This window comes from Convolutriloba macropyga, chromosome 10 (genome assembly GCF_964194025.1).
Source record: "Convolutriloba macropyga chromosome 10, txConMacr16.3, whole genome shotgun sequence".
Lineage (NCBI taxonomy): Eukaryota > Metazoa > Xenacoelomorpha > Acoela > Convolutidae > Convolutriloba > Convolutriloba macropyga.
Genome location: NC_134477.1, coordinates 6,920,777 through 6,940,971, shown reverse-complemented (window position 1 = coordinate 6,940,971; position 20,195 = coordinate 6,920,777). Strand labels below are relative to the sequence as shown.

At 35.7% G+C, this 20,195-nt stretch overlaps 1 protein-coding gene across 1 annotated transcript in view; it reads left to right on the top strand.

The window, feature by feature from the left end:
• Positions 1–20,195, top strand: part of LOC142348296 (uncharacterized) — a 192,121-nt gene that overhangs the window by 138,206 nt on the left and 33,720 nt on the right. Inside the window, exons 5-6 of the mRNA XM_075399593.1 lie at positions 6,233–6,331; positions 12,228–12,288. Coding sequence (XP_075255708.1) covers positions 6,233–6,331; positions 12,228–12,288 — 160 coding nt within the window. The remainder of the gene's footprint in view (positions 1–6,232; positions 6,332–12,227; positions 12,289–20,195) is intronic.

Sequence of the window (20,195 nt, the reverse complement as noted above, 5' to 3'; positions counted from 1 at the left end):
CCTTGTTTTCATCCAAAAACTATTTCAACGAAGAAATAATTGGGATGGGGATTGGCGAGTTGCACTTAGCGAAACTATCCCGGTAAAGAAAATCAGGTGGACAAAAAAGATTTGAAGATCTTTTCTTCTGAAGGCCTGAAGTTTTACGAGAAAAATATTCCTTTGGACGCTGCCTCAATACCACATGGAGGAGAAAAAGCTATCATCGGAATTGGTTCCCTTTAAAACCTTGACCATTTTTTAAAAACCTTTAAAACAGCTAAAGGGTTAGCTCAATTTGACTATCAATTTAACAAAATCAAGGGAGTTTTATTCCTCTTTTTTCGTACAAACAAAGGAACTGCTTTTCCTGATAATGAGGTTCCGAGCATACCAGGTTTCAACGGTATTCATGATGAGCCTGGTTATCATATTGGATACATGATGCTGGACAATTTTGAAAATCTGACCATGGCAGATGAAAACAAGCCTCGTCGGTGACTACCCTTTTCATTTGCCTGCAGGGAAGCAACTGATTTTGATTTACGTAAAAACAATTGAGTGTCAATACGTAGGTAATACTAAAACTAATCTTTTTCGAGTCATTGATCCGAAACAACGACTGAGAAACGGTAGCCACTGCGAAATAGAGCCCACAATAGAATTGTTTTCAGCAAATTGGAAAATAAAAATTTCGTATCAGAAAATTTCAACTCAATTGAAAGTCAAATGGGGAGAGAAAATGGACACTTAATTTCATTCGCTGTAACAGGAAAAGTTATAATGATTTCGAATTTTTGGCTAGATGGAAGCTTACTATCAACAGCAATCAGTGTCACCACAATTTTCAGGACACTATTGCCATTGAGGCAGTGGCTTTGGAGCCCTAGTGGAAGGTATTGGCAGATCTGCATAACCGATTGCAAGAAAATTTCTTTGGCTGGTAGCAAAAAAGTTTTGCCGTTAATTAATTGTTCAAGCAGCACGTGAGCTGGTAGGTGTAGTTACAAAGAAAAAGTCCCCAAAACAAGCAATAGAGTCGACCGGGCAAAAAAACAGTTACAAAACAAGTGGGCGGATCAAAAATAGAAAGAATGCGTAAATTCAAAACCAACGGTAAAGAACCAAAACAAGGCGTTCGTAAGAAGCAGCCTTTGACGAGAGGTCGGTAAAATCTCTTTTCTATAGTGTAAAATGATAAGTACTATCCTGCGTGTAGAGTCAACACACACTACACTTTATTTGTTTGAAAAACAAGCTCTGCTTGTTACCTTTGACAACACTTTTACTCAAAAAATCGGACCATCATATTCCCCGGACGGAACGGAACAGTGCTTGAGTTTGAAGTTCTGGTTGATGGGTTCAATTTCGTAGATGTACAAATACTTCATCTTGAAAATAATTGCAAAGTCTCTCGAAGCACTGATGGCGATTTGAGGACAGGCACTGATGGCACAAATACAGATTCGCCATACTAAAATAACAATGCACTCCATTCTTTTTTTCAGAATGCACTTTATCTGCTAATGCTGTTATATTTTCCAATATAAACCGATATTATTCGACAAAGCATTTGTTGAAACCAAATTTTTTTCAGGAAGAACTGCAAAAAAACACATTTGAACGCTAGTTTGTCAGGGACTTTATTATGAGGATGAGAAAGCTAAAATTGATGGGACCGACGGTTGCGCAGACGACGTAATGGCAAGAAAAACTTTTCGCTAATTCCTAAGAAAAATTATTTTATTGGAAAGCTAGCGAGTGATATTTTAACTTGTGATAAACACTTTCTTAGTGGTGTTGCTCTCCGAATTATATTTAGAATCTCTACAAAAAGATTTCATTGTTATTTTGGAGTAAAACAAACATTACAAAGTTAAAATATTTGAAGCTAATTTGTACGTTTGAAAAATGACAATACCGGATCATGCTTTGATGGAAATTGAGAAAACTCTATTAAAACCGCGTGGCGCGTATCGCTATACAGTTGTGTTGCAACTTTTTAGCTACAACTGGAATAATAATTTGGTGCCATGAGGATATATTTTCGATAGAACCAGTGCGACGTATAGGAATTGCAATGACTACAAATCAAGCATACCCAGGAACTAATTGCACTAATCATTTTCACTATCAGAAATATAATTTGAGCCAAATTGTTGTTTATGGAAAAAGTCAGCCTATTGTTGGAACTCCGGTCTCAACAAAATTCAGCCACCGCTATTTCTTCAATACTCTGGAAGCCCTGGATTTTCCTGACAAAGGTTGGCATGGCATAACTCCGGACAATTATCCCAATCATTTTGTTCTAGCTTTTGACTTAACTTCAAGGCAAGAGGCTGCTCATGATTTCATTCATCCAGAACCTACAAAGTGCTCAATTTCGGTTCATCTTTCATTTGCGGAGCATTGGCAGTCAACGTAGTAATTTTTCTGGGCGAAGCAAGCTCACTGTTTTTTTTTCGAAACGAAAGTTAACAATGAACTCAATTATCACCTATCCCACCGATGGATAGTGTTGATATTCTTTTGAAAAATTAATTTTATGTAGTTTTTGCAACAGACAATTTTCAAAAGCTAACAAGAGAAGGATTTATTGTAGTTATTGCTTCACCAGAGCAATATGGAGGAAGTCATTGGATGAATCTTTTGTTTCACAAAAACAAAGTTTATTTGGCTGATTCACTTGGATCCCGATAGAAAACCATCAAATTTGTATTTCCGTCTAGTACAGTTTTACATTAAAGAAACTCAAGTACTCAAACTTAAGCCAGTTAAAAATCACAACTCCAAACTCTGTGGACTTTTTTGCATTTTTATTGCGCCTGTGATGTTTGGTTACAGATATCCTTTGATGTTGAATATGAACAACAAGGATTGGCTACATTTTGCAAATATATGCTCTAACATTTTTAATTAACGTTTTTTGCTGTATTCTTTTTTCAAAGACAACAAAGAACACAAAAATTATTTAGAAGATTTCGATTCCATATTAAAACTTATCAAAATCAAACTACTGTCAACAAGCAAACAAGCATAGTCACTATTGAATATATCAAGTATTTTGGAAAGCTCACTGTGCAGACCACCAATATAAAGACCACTAAATCTATCAATCGTAAAAGTTAGCAGAAAGTCAACTTGAGTTTGAACACTATGAGTAAGAACACAATCAACGCTAGGTAGCTTTCTCTTAGAGTTCGCAATCTTCAAAAGGTGTTGCTGGTTGTAGTTCACCGCTTCGTCAATTCTATTCATCAAATCTCCCCAAAAAAATGTCTCTGATAATTTAGTTTTAATAAGTAGGTTGAAACAGGTGAAAAGACAAGGTGTACTGAACGGTTTTTGATACTGTAGACTTGAGAGAATAAGGAAGTTGATCGTTGGATGCAATAACATGATTATGAAATGCCGGTACTTTACAAAAATCGTCGTTCATATGCAGCTGTAAGCAAAGCTCTTTGTTACTGTGTGGTCAAATATAGGCTCACTTTGACATATTAAGTAACGATATTGTTGGCCAAACCCGCGAAAATATTCAGGTGTGCGCTCAAACATTGCGTCCACCATTTTGGCAATTAATTTTCTTTGTCACTTTCACTTGTTTTTTTTTTGTAATTCTTTGTCGTGATTTTTTCATTCGTCCACTTTTGTACTAGGGGCTTTCTTTGAGATCACTTTCACAACCAGTTGATTGCCTTCGATTAATTTTCTTTGCAGTTCCTCGTGACGATAGTTCTTGAATCGTTTTTTATTTTCTGGCCAAGAAGAGTGAACTCTGCGGCTGAGAGAGTTATTTTTTGGTTAAAACGAAATTCCTCATGGTCTTTTTTGAAGAGTCGTAGAGTAATATAGATTCCAGTTGTTTCGCATGTTTTCACTGAAGCAACAACAATTCGTTTGCTAGAGCACGAAATTTTGCGGTAAAAGTAACTATTTTCTTGAAAGGAAAGATTTGCAGTCGTAACTTTGTTTCCGTTGTGGATAAGAAATACACTCTAGATGGTATCAAAACTCTGCAGGAGGATTTTTAGAAATGCGGCTTGCTTTGACATGAACCGTAAAAAAATCGATACCAATAAAATTATTTAAAAGCACTTTTCCTCACTTCGGCTTTACATGGTCGATTGCACAGATAGGCTAAAAATAGAACTCGAACTCAAACTCCGGCAAGTTCTATGGTTGCTACACCCAAGTTTTTGTCTACCATTTATTGAAGCCATACATGAACACTTCAAAGAACTTCTCATAGAAACATAAATGGGTTAATCGCCGGCAAAAGTGTCAAAATCATGCATGTTTTTGTTCTTATTCTCTCATAATTTTATCCACAAATTCAACACAAATAATGAAAAGAACTTGCACAATGAAGACTGTACAATAAAAGTCATCGTTTTTAGCCAACTGTTCCTTTGTATCATTTGGTTTGCAAAAAAGTGATAGTTTTAAATATAAACATAAAAACCCAGTTACTTACAAAGATAAAACCAACAAACATAAAAGTTAATTAAAAACCTAAAACCCAGATAAACCCAGTTGAACAATATTATTTGTTTAGCTAAGCTGTTTGACGACAAAGTTGCACTGTAAATTGCGTTTCTATTAAGAAACAACACTGAAAAATCGCCGAAAAATGACAAAAAATTAACAAAAAGTAACATGCAATCAACACCCAGTTACTCATTATCAAATGTTCGAGCAAACTTTAATCAAACTTTGTTGCCATCTCTTTTTTAACTAGCATAGAACATTTTATTCTACATTCTAAACTCAAAAAACAACAACTTTTGCACATTTTGGCCTTTTTTCAACAAAAAATATTTAAAAAAAGTAGGTAAAAGTTATCACTAAATCATGTATAAAGGAAACGCGATTCCTTAACAGTATTTCACCTACCACATTTTAACTTTTTTTAAAATCTATAAAATTGCTTATTGGCGACGAAAAACAATTTTTTTCATTTTTTTACCACCAAAAAACACCAATTTTTGCTCTTTTTTAAATTTTTTTTTTCTGTTTTTGGAGCAAACTGACTTCAAAAATACAGCATAAGCGCTCCATTCAAACTATTTTCAACTCGTAATTTTACCAAAATTCAATTGGCCCCCATTTCGCGCACTTCCTGACACAGTATTGAAGCCATAAAATCACTTTTTTATCCAGTTTTCAGACAAATTTTAAACCTCAATTTATTCAATTTTTCGGTCAATTTTCACAATATTTTGTCCACCACTCTTTCTTATGCGCTATTTTCAGTTCGAATCTACTTGAGACATCTCTCCAAGCTTGAAATTCAACAAACTTCCAATTTCTTTATTTCGCACTTATTGGTTAATTCAAACATATGGGCAATAAAACCCATGAATTTAATACCACTTGTGCGGTCTCAGACTCGCAAAACTATTAAAATTCATACATTGGAACAAAAACTTATCAAATTTAAAGTATCATTTTCTTCCCATCCCTCGGTAATCCATCAGGTTAGTCACTTTCGCTTTTCAGTCTTTCATTAGTCTCACTAGACTAGAAAAAGGTTTCAGAATTTCTAAAAAAAATCTCAAAACTTTTGAAAAATTTTAAAAGTTTTACTCATTCACCCCACCACCTTCTTTCAAAAATTTTACAAGTTCCACCACTCTCACAACACCAAATTCTCGTAAAAATACAAGTCTTTTCCAACCACGAAAAACAATATTTTCCAAAAATTGTACAAAGACACCAAAAAAAGTCCTTGCCTTCTTTGTCACCGGAGGGGACAATTTCACACCCCCCCCCCCCCCCGTTACAAACCAGGCAAATCTTACTAATCACGACCACGTGTTTATAACTTTTTACAAAGTAGCTCCCCGGAAAAAAATTTAACCAGACTGTTATGAACTCAGCCGGCAACCCAGTGTTCCCTGCTTAACTTATAAGAATTAGGCTGCGATAATAAATTTAGTGTTTTAATTTGTGTTTAATGAAAGTTTTATCAGAGACAAGAGTGGTCTCGGCGTAATATTTCTCAGCAAAGAGTGAAATTTCAGTTTAGTCCCGAAAACTAACCAGAAATTTTCAAAATAATTTAGCACAACGAAAATAGTAAAGACTGGTAAAATTATGAATGGAAATTTTGTCACGCAATTCTGCATTAACAATGGATTTCATCTAATTTTTTCGGGAAACAACTTAAATGAGATTCAAAAACTGCTGAGAGGCCAAAATTTAAACAAATTCATAGGATTACTTGATTTAGTAAACCAGCTTGTTTTAGTTCCCACGAAAATGGAATTCAACTTGTCATTCAGAGGAAAACCAGACACCAAATCGAAACTCATCGTTACTCAAGGACCAGGAATAAAAGAAGAACTAGGTAGGCATTTTAAACCGTCAAAGAATAAATTAAAATTACCGAAATTGGGCACCAAAAGAATGGTGGCTTTAGAGGTCCTTTGGAAGAATTTACAACAAAAAAATAAATACCCGAGAATAAACGTCAGGTGAAACTATGCTCAACAAACTGTTCTCCGACAATTTAAGTTAACACGAGGGTCGAGGTCTGTCAGCCCTAAAAATTATTTGAAATCACAATCCGGATCAACGATCTTACAACTTTCTTTGATTTCGTACTAGGTCATATATGATTCTTAGTAATCATACTAGGTCATATATGATTTGTATGAATTCTTGGTAGTCATACAATGACCATATATGATTTCCTAGAAATCATACAAGGATCATACAAAAATCAAAGACAAAAAAACTATATAATTTTGATTTTCCAATGAAGATGAAAAAATTTCTTGGATATCATACAAGGTCATATATGACACATAATACATTGACTGGTGCCACAAATTCCCGCATAATGTAGTCAGATGATAACTTATTAAATTATTATATCGCATTTGCAATCCACATTTGATTCTTTTTGTGCGCTAAAAGAATAAATTTGTGGTTTAAAAACATTCAGAAAACGAATTTGAGGTTATGTGCAAATTTTTTTCTTGATTATTTTTATAAATTAGCATTTATAAGTATAAACTGGCTTCAGAGTATGTCAAAAATTTTGCTATCTATTTAGACTTACTCCTTTATTTATTGCCCAACTTTGGCAAATGATTTTGTACGTCAGGGTTATACGGCAGATAACAATGTGATTCCGGGGTATCATATAGCTGATGCCCAACCAAATAAAAACAAAAAAAACATGAAAAGCAAAACTTTTTTCCTAAAAATAGATGTATGCTTCTTGGTATTCGTACTAGGATCATATATGATTTCTTGGTAATCATACAAGGATCATATATGATTTCTTCGGTTCCATACAAGGATCGTACTAAGAAATCAAGTATGGACAGTATGAAATCATATATGATCCTTGTATGAAATCAAAGAAACTTCAACCCGGGAATAATGCGCTGAATGCGTTGAATGATTGTGAAATTCTCATTTTTTAGCCTTAACGCAGGGAAAATTTCAAAAACTAATTTTTCCCTGACCGACAATTGTCAATCTTAAAACGCTTCTCAGCAAAACTTTACCGCAGTTTTTTAAATGAAGATTTTTTCGCAAAACTTTTTTTCTACTCTTATTTTTGTTAAAGGAAGAAACAAAATTATACAGTAATCAGTTGTATTTTACAGTAAGCGGTAGTTCCACATTCCATTTTCAGTTTTTTCTGATTATGCGTGATCGTTGTGCGGCAACTAAACTTTAGAGAACCAAGGTAATAGAAGCTGGCTTGCAAAACAAAACTTGCATAACAAAGCATTGCTTAATCGACGACAATGTTGTTTGTGCGTAGTAAAAAGCTTGTATAAAAAATAGTTCTTTTTGGCACAGCTTGCCGAGGTTATCTTTTGCACACAACTCTTCTCCGGCAACAGGTTATAACTTTTGGTATATCACAAACCCTATTTTATAATCACGAAGAAGAGGAAATTCTTTTTCACTTGTTTTCAAAAATTCAGATAGTGCTTTAGTTGGAACAAAGTTGACTTTTTTTAAAATAGTGCACGTCACCGAGGCACGTTCCACCCGTATCCATCTCAAATTTGAATGCAGTACTGTGTCAGAGTCTATGTCAGGTCACACTTTGCACTGAATTTGTCTGATGCAGAGATAATTCAGTTATTCATTCTGAATTATGTTCTGATTCAGAAGAATACAAATGAATATTACCACACAATTGTTATCACAACCGAGAAGTTATCAAACTCCGAGGTGAGGCCGAGGTGTTATGATAACTTCGAGGTCAATAACAACCGTGTGGTAATTTTTTAATCAACACCTGTTGCGATCATTTCAAAATTGAACACAGTTTTATTGGTATTTCATTTTTTGCGGACAATTACAATTTCAAAGGTAAGTGATATTTCTTCGGAACTGTTCTTCGTTTTGTCCTCATGCGCCCCCCCCATACATACACACACACAAAACACGAACGCACCCACACACACATACACACACACACACACACACACACACACACACACACACACTTACTCTCACACACACACGTGCACACGCACCCAAACACACATACACACGCACACACACACACACACACACACACTACACACACACACACACTTACACACATACACAAACACACGCAAATACACACTCACATACATACACACACGCACACACACACACACACTCACGTACACGCACAGAGACTCAAACACACACAAAAACACACACACACATACACACACACCCACACACACACACATACACACACACGCACGCACACCACACACACACATACACCACACACACAGACACATACTCGCACACACACACACACACAAACACACGCAAATACACACACACACACCCACATGCACACACACGCACACACACACACACACCCACCCACCACACACAGACACACACATACACACACACGCACACACACACGCACACATACACACATACTTACGCACACAACCCAAGTATTTTTAGACTGCAAGTTTATCAAACTGTTTCCATCATTAGACTACGAGTTTATCGCCACTCTTTTATCGCCGCTGTTCACTTAGTAACAGTGGCGATAAAAGAGAGTGATAAACTCGTAGTCCAATGCTGAAGTGTTTTTCCAGTGTCGATCGGGCATTAAAATTTATTACACTGGCAGTTTATTCAACTGCTATTATCGCAACAGGTGTTGATTAAATGTTTTCTCTGAATTTTTCTCTGATTTAGATAAATTCAGACATCCCCTCACAGTTGGTTCTGAAGTCCTTTTGAATTAGCACTTAACCTCGAATTTTCAGTGAAATTGTTCTGAATCAGTACTGATTGTTACTGAACCTTAGAAACGGGTGCCCCCTTATTGGTGACCGAAGTTAAAAACTTATGAAGTTCGCTGCAGTTGAAGCCATGTCGCATTTTTGTTTTTTCGTCAAGTGGTCTTATTTGATTGCTCTGAAACGTATAGCAACTTTTGTTTATGGCTGATTTGAAGAATAATGAAATACGTTTTTGACGAAGAGATGATATAGTGCACCGCAAAAGAAAAGACTCATTGATATCTTACTGAATGAGTTGCTTTGTCTGATCTCTAATTAATTACTGCAGTTTTTCAGTGCTGGTGGTCACTGTTGAAGAACGAATTGACGAAAGCGTCCCTCTTTTGTTTTTCCTAATTATATTGAATTAAGTGTCTTTAGTGAGTTAATAGTTGCTAAGGGTCGCTGAACATCTCTAAATTTTTTGAAAAAACCTAGCAGAAGAAAAACGTTTTACAGTGCCCACTAAGAAGAACAATTCTCGCAAACAAAAAGGATTATAATATGCTTTAGAAAAGAGAAGAGGCACATTTCACTCAGTATGATTTTCACTTCAAAGAATCTAAGTCCGAGTTTCCCTGCATGAAATTTTTTACTACACTCCTACACGCTTTTTTCATCAAGTTAGGACACTGACTACCTAGGTCAGCATCCCCTATTCCCGTTTTTTTCAAACAAATTAAAAACTTTATAGATTGGTGTTCAATCGGCAGTTTCATAAATTGCTGTCCGAGGGACTTTTTTTTCATATAGATCCAGTTTAAAACTTCTAGTATTTATTTTGTCAGTCTTAGAGAAGGCACTTAAGTTGCGTTTTGTTGCATTTTGTAGTAATTGCATCATGAACAGTTCATCGAGAGTGAAAATGTTAGCCTTCTCAAACAAGGGAGCGATGTGGACGGTTTTTGACTTTTTGAAAATTATACGATATAAATTTTTGAATAAGGAAAATTTGTTATTTTTTTGTAGATCGGTAAACACGAAGACCATAAGATATAACGGGCTCTATGTAAAATTTGTACAATTTGTAGAATAAAATTAGTTGTTGGGCATTGAAAGAGTTCCGAATATAGTTCAAAAATCCACACAGCTTTGACAGTTTTTTAAATATTCGTGAGATTTGAAATTTGAAATTCAAAGGTTAATCCATGCCGGCTCCTAAAAATTTGATCACATCAGTAAACCTGACGTCAGAATTATCAAACCGTATGATTTGATAATTTCCATAATTTTTTTGTACCGAATTGAAGCAATAATTTTTTCAGTGTTTAAACTAAGCGTGTTGTACGGAAACCATTCAATCAAAATTGCTGATGCCGGATTGTACTGCTGCCGTGTTAAGAATATAGTGACTGCTGTTGTCATTGTTATTGGAATTCCAGTTAATTAGAATTGAAAGCCTTCCGTCTTTAAAGTCGTTTCTGTCTTTGGTTGGACAGTCCCAGGTCTAGACCTCTACTCATGAAAAGACAATGCTCGACCAAAATGTGCTATGAAAAGACCATACTGGACTCATTCGAGGTATGAAAAGACTTAAGCTGGACTTTAGTTCATTCTGGACTTTAGCTCGACTCAGATTTTTCGCAAAAGATTTTAGCTGGACCCAAAATTTTACAAAAGATTTTGGCTCGACCCAAAGTTTGAGCTGGACTTAAGCTCGACACAATGTTCGCAAACAAAGTTGAGTTAAAACTTTTCATGGCTCCATCATTAGTCTTTTCATAAGTCTGATTTTTTGCCATCAACGATTTATGTGCAACATTGCATATAACGTAGTTAGCATATATGATCCTGCACCATTTACGATTCAAAAGAACCACAAAAACCTCAAAAACCTGCATTATTTTAAAAAAGATAGCTCCTAATTTTGAAAAGGAAAACAAATTGAATAACGCCGAAATTTTTTCATGGCTAATGGGACTAGGATCAATACTTTTAAGCTAGCTGGTTTCATTGAATCAAGTAATGTGGTAATATACTCAATCTGCAATAGCTCTTTATCTTAAGATTTGACACAATTCTTAAGGCTTTTGACAGATTTGCAACTGATTCTTAAGTTGGACTGCTCTGGTGCAAAACTATTTAGTCTTGCTCCGGTTCTGCTTCTGTATGTACAGAAGCAGGAAAAAAATCAAAAAAATCAAAAAATCAAAAGCAGACATATGAAAAGACTAATGGTGGACCCATGAAAAGACCTTAACTCGACTTTGCTGGTTACTGAAAGACTAATGGTGGACCCATGAAAAGACGTTAACTGAACTTTCTTCGTTATGAAAAGACTTTAGCTCGACCCATGAAAAGATATTAGCTCGACTTTAACTAGGAACATCCACCGTGTAATTATAGTCAATATTGCCCAATTGCCCCCCCCCCCCTTTACTAGACTTTTAAAGACTTTTCATAAGTCGAGGTCTAGGCCTGGGGTGTCATGATAATTTTGAAACGTTGTGTGTTTGTTCAACATTTTGAAGATGACTCCTGATACTAGTTCTGCTCTGCTGCTTCCTACCTATCGCACATCTACGTGTATATACGCCCACAGGCTGTTCTCGTTAATGAAAATTTTTTAACTCGCTAATGAAAAGGTTTTGATTTGTTAATTATCAGAACCATACAGACCATGGACAGTCATGATCAGACTCTAGTTCGTTAATGAACAGACTTTAGGCAGAGTTTAGCCAAGCCGCACTGACCGTGGAGGCAAATTTATTAGGCTGCTCAGCCATGTAATAAAAACGCACTCCACACCCCCCTGTGAGTTTTTAATTGTCTGATCATTAATGCACACCTCAACGTGGGTATGTTTGTGTGCATGTAGGTATATATTTGTGTATGTATGTCTATGTTTGTATGTATGTGTGTATGTATGTTAGTTTTTAGGTATTCGTTTGTGTGTGTGTGTGTGTGTGTGTGTGTGTGTGTGTGTGTGTGTGTGCCTAATTGAGATACTATTTGAAGATTCTCTTTTAGGTGACAGAAGATGTGAGGTTTCTCTTCCACCATTTCATCAAGAGTTTCAAAAACACCAATGGTAAAACTTCAAACTCGCTTCACAATTTATTCCCCTCTTCAGGCAATGAAAAAAAGTTCTTCTCTCTGATAGGAAATTGGCAACCAGTTACAAACATCAAACAAATATTTCGTAAAATTATTTTATAGTCAACTTCCATTAGCCTAGAACGTGTTATTCATGGCATAGGTCTGGGTTTTAATGCCCAACCACTGCAATACAATAGTAAATGCTATAGCGAACGCTTTAAAAACTTTAAAAATCGAACATACGTCATCTGAGAGAAAATTACGTGGGGAGAAAAACTCACAGTTAAAGCTCAAATGTACTACATTTCAGCGACTGCCGCCTTGCCAGAAAAATGGGTGGTAGGTAAATGAATATTTCCAATAAGAAAGGAAACAATGCGATATGCAGAACACATACTTAATCATCACAGCCTTTGCAAACCAATTTCAGCAGCCCCTGTTTATAACGAAAGGTTATATTGCAACATGTTGGCAGAATCTGTCTGACTTATGCAAGATTAGGATTATGCATAATCTTGCAGAATTTCTGCCAGAATCTTGCAAGAAAACCATTTTTCTGCCAGACTCTTGCAAGATAACAACTTTTCTGCCAGATTTTTGCAAAATAAACAGTTTTTCTGCCAGAATCTTGCAAGAAAACCATTTTTCTGCCAGACTCTTGCAAGATAACAATTTTTCTGCCAGAATTTTGCGAAATAAACAGTTTTATTGCCAGAATCTGGCAATATAACCATTTTTCTGCCAGTATCTTGCAAAATAACCATTCATTCTGTCAGAGTCTTGCAACATAACCATTCTTTCTTCCAGAACCTTGCAAGATAACCTTTTTTCTACCAGAATCTTGCAAGATAACCATTCATTCTGCCAGAATCTTACAGGATAACCATTCATTTTGCCAGAATCTTTCAATATAACCATTTTTCTGCAATAATCCTGCAAAATAACTATTTCTCTGCCAGAGTCTTGCAATATAGCTTTTTTCTGTCAAAATCTTGCAAGTTTACCATTCATTCTGCATGAATCTTTCAAGATCATAATTTTTCTGTCAGAATATTGCAAGATAACCATTTTTCTGACAGAATTTTGCAATATAAACAATTTTCTGCCAAAATCTTGCAAGGTTACCATTCATTCTGCATGAATCTTTCAAGATCACAATTTTTCTGTCAGAATATTGCAAGATAACCGTTTTTCTGCGAGACTCTTGCAAAAAAAACCAATAATTCCCTAAGAATCTTGCAAGAGAACCATTTTTTCTGCCAGAATCTTGCAAGAGAACCTTTTTTTTTCTGCCAGAATTCTGCTGGATAAACATTTTCTGTCAGAATGTAGCGATTCAACCAGTTTTCTGCCAGAATCTTTCAATAAAATCCTTTTTATGTCAGAATCTTGCAATATAACTAATCTTCTGCCAAAATCGTGCAATTTATTGATTTTTCTGCCAGAATCTTGCAAGCTAGCCATTCATTTGCGAGAATCTTAAAAGATAACCATTCATTCTGCCAGAATCTTGAAAAACAACCTTTTTATGCCAGACTGTTGCAAGATAACCATTCATTCTGCGAGAATCTTGCAAGATAGCCATTCATTCTGCATGAATCTTTCAAGATCATAATTTTTCTGTCAGATTATTGCAAGATAACCATTTTTTTGCAAGACTCTTGCAAGAAAACCAATAATTCCCTAAGAATCTTGCAAGAGAACCATTTTTTCTGCCAGAATCTTGCAAGAGAACCTTTTTTTCTGCCAGAACTCTGCTGGATAAACATTTTCTGTCAGAATGTAGCGATTCAACCAGTTTTCTGCCAGAATCTTTCAATAAAATCCTTTTTATGTCAGAATCTTGCAATATATCTAATCTTCTGCCAAAATCGTGCAATTTATTCATTTTTCTGCCAGAATCTTGCAAGCTAGCCATTCATTTGCGAGAATCTTAGAAGATAACCATTCATTCTACCAGAATCTTGAAAGACAACCTTTTTATGCCAGACTGTTGCAAGATAACCATTCATTCTGCGAGAATCTTGCAAGATAGCCATTCATTCTGCATGAATCTTTCAAGATCATAATTTTTCTGTCAGATTATTGCAAGATAACCATTTTTTGCAAGACTCCTGCAAAAAATCGAATAACTCCCTAAGAATCTTGCAAGATAACCATTTTTCCTTCCAGAATCTTGCAAGCTAGCTATTCATTTTTGGGAGAATATAACCATTCATTCTGCTAGAATCTTGAAAGACAACCTTTTTATGCCAGACTGTTGCAAGATAACCATTCATTCTGCAATAATCTTGCAAGATAGCCATTCATTCTGCCATAATCTTGCAAGATAACAATTTCTCTGCCATAATGTTAGAAGATATCCATTTTTCGGGCCGAATCTTGCAAGGTAACCATTCATTCTGTCATAATCTTTCAACATAATTATTCTTCGGCAAGAATCCTGCAAAATAACCATTTTTCTGCCAGAATATTCCAAGATAACCATTCTTCTGATAGAAGCTTGCAATATAGGAAATTTTCTGCCAAAATCTTGCAGAATTTCTTGCCAGAATCTTTCAAGATCAGAATTTTTCTGCCAGAATCATGCATGATAACCATTTTTCTGCGAGACCCTTGAAAGAAAACCATTCATTCCCTAAGAATATTACAAGATATACATTTTTCTGTCAGAGTCTTGCAAGAAAGCCTTTTTTCTGCCAGAATTCGGCAAGATAACTATTTTCTGTCAGATTGTAGCGATTCAACCAGTTTTCTGCCAGAGTCTTTCAATAAAACCATTTTTATGTCAGAATCCTGCAAATAACTCATTTTTCTGCCAGAATCTTGCAAGATAACCATTCATTCTGCAAGAATCTTGCAAGAAAACCATTCATTCTGCCAGAATCTTGAAAGATAACAATATCTCCGCCATAGTCTTAGAGGATATCAATTTTTCTGTCAGAGTCTTGAAGCTGGCCATTCTTTCTGCCAGAATCTTGAAAGACAAACTTTTTATGCCAGAATGTTGCAAGATAACCACTCATTCTGCCAGAATCTTGCGAGAGAGAGAATCTTGCCAGAATCTTGTGAGAGAGAAGATTTCTGGCAGAATCTTGCAAGATAACTATTCATTCTGTCAGTCTTTTGCAAGATAACCAATAATTCTGCAAGAATCTTGCAAGATAACCACTCATTCTGCCAGAATCTTGCGAGATATCAATTTCTCTGCCATAATCTTAGAAGATTTCAGTTTTTCTGGCAGAATCTTGCAAGATAACCATTCATTCTGCAAGAATCTTTCAACATAATCATTCTTCTGCAAGAATCCTGCAAAAATAACAACTTTGCGGCCAGAATGTTCCAAGATAACCATTCAGTCTGCCAGAATCTTGCGAGATAACAATATCTCTGCCATATTCTTAGAAGATATCAATTTTTCTGGCAGAATCTTGCAAGCTGGCCATTCGTTCTGCCAGAATCTTGAAAGACAACCTTTTTATTCCAGAATGTTGCAAGATAACCATTCATTCTGCAAGAATCTTGCATGAAAACCATTCATTCTGCCAGAATATTTCAACATAATTATTCTTTTGCAAGAATCCTGCAAAATAGCCATTTTGCTGCCAGAATCTTGCAAGATAACCATTAATTCTGCCAGAATCTTGCGAGATAACATTTTTTCTCCCATAATCTTAGAAGTTATCAATTTTTCTGGCAGAATCTTGCAAGATAACCAATCATTCTGCCTGAATCTTTCAAGATCATATTTTTTCGCCAGAATCATGCACGCTAACCATTTTTCTGCGAGACCCTTGAAAGAAAACTAATAAGTCTTTAAGAATTTTCGAGATAACCATTTCTCTTTCAGAATCTTGCAGGATATAATTTTTCTGCGAGACTTCTGCAAGATAACCATTTTCTGTCAGAATTTAAAGATCAAACCATTGTTCTGCCAGAAGCTTTCAATATAACCCGTTTATATCAGAATCTTGCAGAATAATCATTTTTCTTCCAGAATCTTGCAATTTTACTTTTTTTTCTGCAAGAATCTTGCAAGATAACCTTTAATTCTGTCAGAATATTGCAAGATAATCACTCATTATGAAAGCATTTTAGATGATAACAATTTTTCTGCCAGAATCTTGCTTGATAACCATTCATTCTGGCAAAAAATTTCAAGACAATCCTTCATTCTCTCAGAATCTTGCAAGATAACCAATAATTCTGCCAGATTCTTGCAAAATAACCGTTCATTCTGCCAGAATCTTGCAATATAACCTTTTTCTGCCAGAGCATTGCAAGATAACCAATTTTCTGTCAGAAACTTGCAATATAACAACCATTTTTCTGCAAAAATCTTGAAAGATAAGCATTCAGTCTGCAAGAACCTTGCAAAATAACCATTTTTCTGCAAGAATCCTTCGAAAAACTATTTTTCTGCCAGAATCTTGCAATATAATACTTTCTGCCAGAACATTGCAAAATAATCAATTTTCTGACAGAAAATTGCAATATAACATTCATTTTTCTGCCAAAATATTGCAAGATAACCATTTATCTTCAAAACTCTTGGAAGATAACATTTCATTCTGTCAGAAATTTGTAGGATAACCATTTTTCTACCAGAATCGGGCAAGATAACCACTTTTCTGCGAGACTCTTGCAAGAAAACCATTCATTCTGAAAGAATTTTCAAAGATAACCATTTTTCTGCCAAAATCTTGTAAGATAACCTTTTTTCGGCCAGTACCTTGCAAAACAACCTTTCATTCAGTCAGAATCTTGCAAGATAACCAATAATTCTGCCAGGTTCTTGCAAAAAAACCATTCATTCTGCCAGAATCTTGCAAGATCCCCATTTTTCTGCCAAAATCTCGAAAGATAACCATTTATCTTCAAGGCTCTTGCAAGATAACATTTCATTCTGTCAGAGTTTTGTAGGATAACCTTTTTTTTCTGCCAGAATCTGGCAAGATAGACGTTTTTCTGCGAGCGAGACTCTTGCAAAAAAAACCATTCATTCCATCAGAATCTTGCAAGATAACCAATAATTCTGCAGATTCTTGCACAATAACCATTCATTCCTCCAGAATCTTGCGAGATCCCCATTTTTCTGCCAAAATGTCGCAAGATAACATTTATCTTCAAGACTCTTGCAAGATAACATTTCTTTTTGTCAGAGTTTTGTAGGATAACCATTTTTCTACCAGAATCTTGCAAGATAACCATTTTTCTGCAAAACTTTTGCAAGAAAATTATTCATTCTGTAAGAGTTTTGCTAGACAACCATTTTTCTGCCAGAATCTTGTAAGATAAACAATATCCGCTAGATTTCTGCCAGAAAAACATTTACTGTCAAAAAGTTGCGATCCAACCTTTTTTCAGCCAGAATCTTGCATGAAACTCATTCATTCGGCCAAAATCTTGCAAGATAACCATTTTATGGCAGTATCTTGCAAGACAACTATTCATTCTGTCAGAATTTTGCAAGATAACCAATAATTCTGCCAGATTCTTGCAAAATATCCATGCATTCTGCCACAATCCTGCAAGATAACAATTTTTCTGCCAAAATCTCGCAAGATAACCATTTATCTTCAAGGCTCTTGCAAGATAACATTTCATTCTGTCAGAGTTTTGTAGGATAACCTTTTTTTCTGCCAGAATCTGGCAAGATAGACGTTTTTCTGCGAGACTCTTGCAAAAAAACCATTCATTCCATCAGAATCTTGCAAGATAACCAATAATTCTGCAGATTCTTGCACAATAACCACTCATTCCTCCAGAATCTTGCGAGATCCCCATTTTTCTGCCAAAATGTCGCAAGATAACATTTATCTTCAAGACTCTTGCAAGATAACATTTCTTTTTGTCAGAGTTTTGTAGGATAACCATTTTTCTACCAGAATCTTGCAAGATAACCATTTTTCTGCAAAACTTTTGCAAGAAAATTATTCATTCTGTAAGAGTTTTGCTAGACAACCTTTTTTCAGCCAGAATCTTGCATGAAACTCATTCATTCGGCCAAAATCTTGCAAGATAACCATTTTATGGCAGTATCTTGCAAGACAACTATTCATTCTGTCAGAATTTTGCAAGATAACCAATAATTCTGCCAGATTCTTGCAAAATATCCATTCATTCTGCCACAATCCTGCAAGATAACAATTTTTCTGCCATAATCTTGGAAGATAACCTTTTTTCTGCAAGAATCTTGCAAGATAACCATTCATTCGGCCAGAATCTTACAAGATAACCATTCATTCTGCCAGAATCTTGCTATGTAACCATTCTCTCTGCCAGAACCTTTCAATTTAACCATTTTTCTGCAAGAAACATGCCAAAGAAACTTTTTTCTACCAGAATCTTGATTATCCTGCAAGATTGTGGCGGAAAACGATTATCTTGCAAGAATCCTACAGAATGAATGGTTTTTTTGCAAGAGTATCGCAGAAAAATGTTTATCTTTTAGAATTTTGGCAGAAAATGAACATGTTGCAAGAATCTTACAGAATGAATGGTTTTCTGGCAAGAGTATCTCAGAAAAAAGTTTATCTGGCAAGATTCTGGCAGAAAAATGATTATCTTGCAAGATTCTTACAGAGTGAATGGTTATCTTGCAAGACTCTGGCAGAAAAAAAGTTATCTTCCAACATTTTGGCAAAAAAATGGTTGTATCGCAACACTCTAACAGAAAAAGGTTCTCTTGCAAGATTCTTACAGAATGAATGAATTTCTTGCAAGAGTCTCGCAGAAAAGAAGGTTATCTTGCAAGATTTTGGCAAAAAAATGATGTTCTTGCAAGATTCTGGCAGAGTGAATGGTTATCTTGCAAGATTCTGGCAGAAAAAAATAGATTATATTGCATGATTTTGTCCGAAAAAATTATTTTGCAGTATTTTTGCAGAAAATAGTTATTTTGCAAAGACCTGACAGGATTCTAGCAGAATGAATGTTTGTCTCGCAAAATTCTGCCAGAAAAATGGTTATCTTCAAAGATATTGGCAGAAAAACCATTCTTGCAAGAGTCTGGCAGAAAAATGGTTATCTTACCAGATTCTGGCAGAATGAATGGTTTAGCCCGTGCTTCATTCTTTAACCTAAGCAAGTCCACAAACATTAAATACTATGCATGCTGTCTTGCACCTCCATCTGTAAGAGCTTCCAACTGATCGCCGTCAGTGGCCTTGTTTGACCAATCACCACTGACTCAATTTTGTCTCTTTAATTTGTTTCTTGTTGTTCTGTCCAGGTGACTTTTTCGTTACGTTTGCTCCTTCGCGCTGTATCCTTCCGCCTGCAGTTATTGGCAAAGTGTCCTGGGTTCCTCACGCGAAGCAGTTTTCTTTCTTGACGTCCCCTTCTGGATGTCATACTTCAATGCTAGTACCACTCATTCACTTTATCCACTGTGGCTCTTTGGTGTGCTCTGGTGGAAGCTCTGCAGCATTTTCCATAATTTTGTGAAGGTTTTTGCCGGCTTGACGCTTTCCTCTATAACAAAACTGTCATACCTTATTTGAGACTACTGAGAAACAGGTCATGGGGGAGGCTCTCTGTGTTTGCTTCCCCTCGTGAATCCTTATGAGCAGCTTCTGTGCCTTAAATTGTCACAATGTGACAAAAAATGTTACAATTCCCATATTTTTCAGGCTGCAGTCGACCCTGATATGCCGCCCAAAATCCCCAGTTTCGGCTGATTCAAACTGCGAAACCTCTCTTGCTAAAATTTCGAAACCTTTGTTCCTTCACCAGAGCCGTCACTTTAGACAATTTTGTCACATCAGCATGAGGGCAGTTGCATCTAGAGAAATCATTGCTAGATGTCAACAAAATTTTTTTTCCTTGATGTCTCCAAATTGTTCCTCAACTTCATCCTGTAGCACTTTGTGGTTCTTAATCTGCTCATTGCTCAGT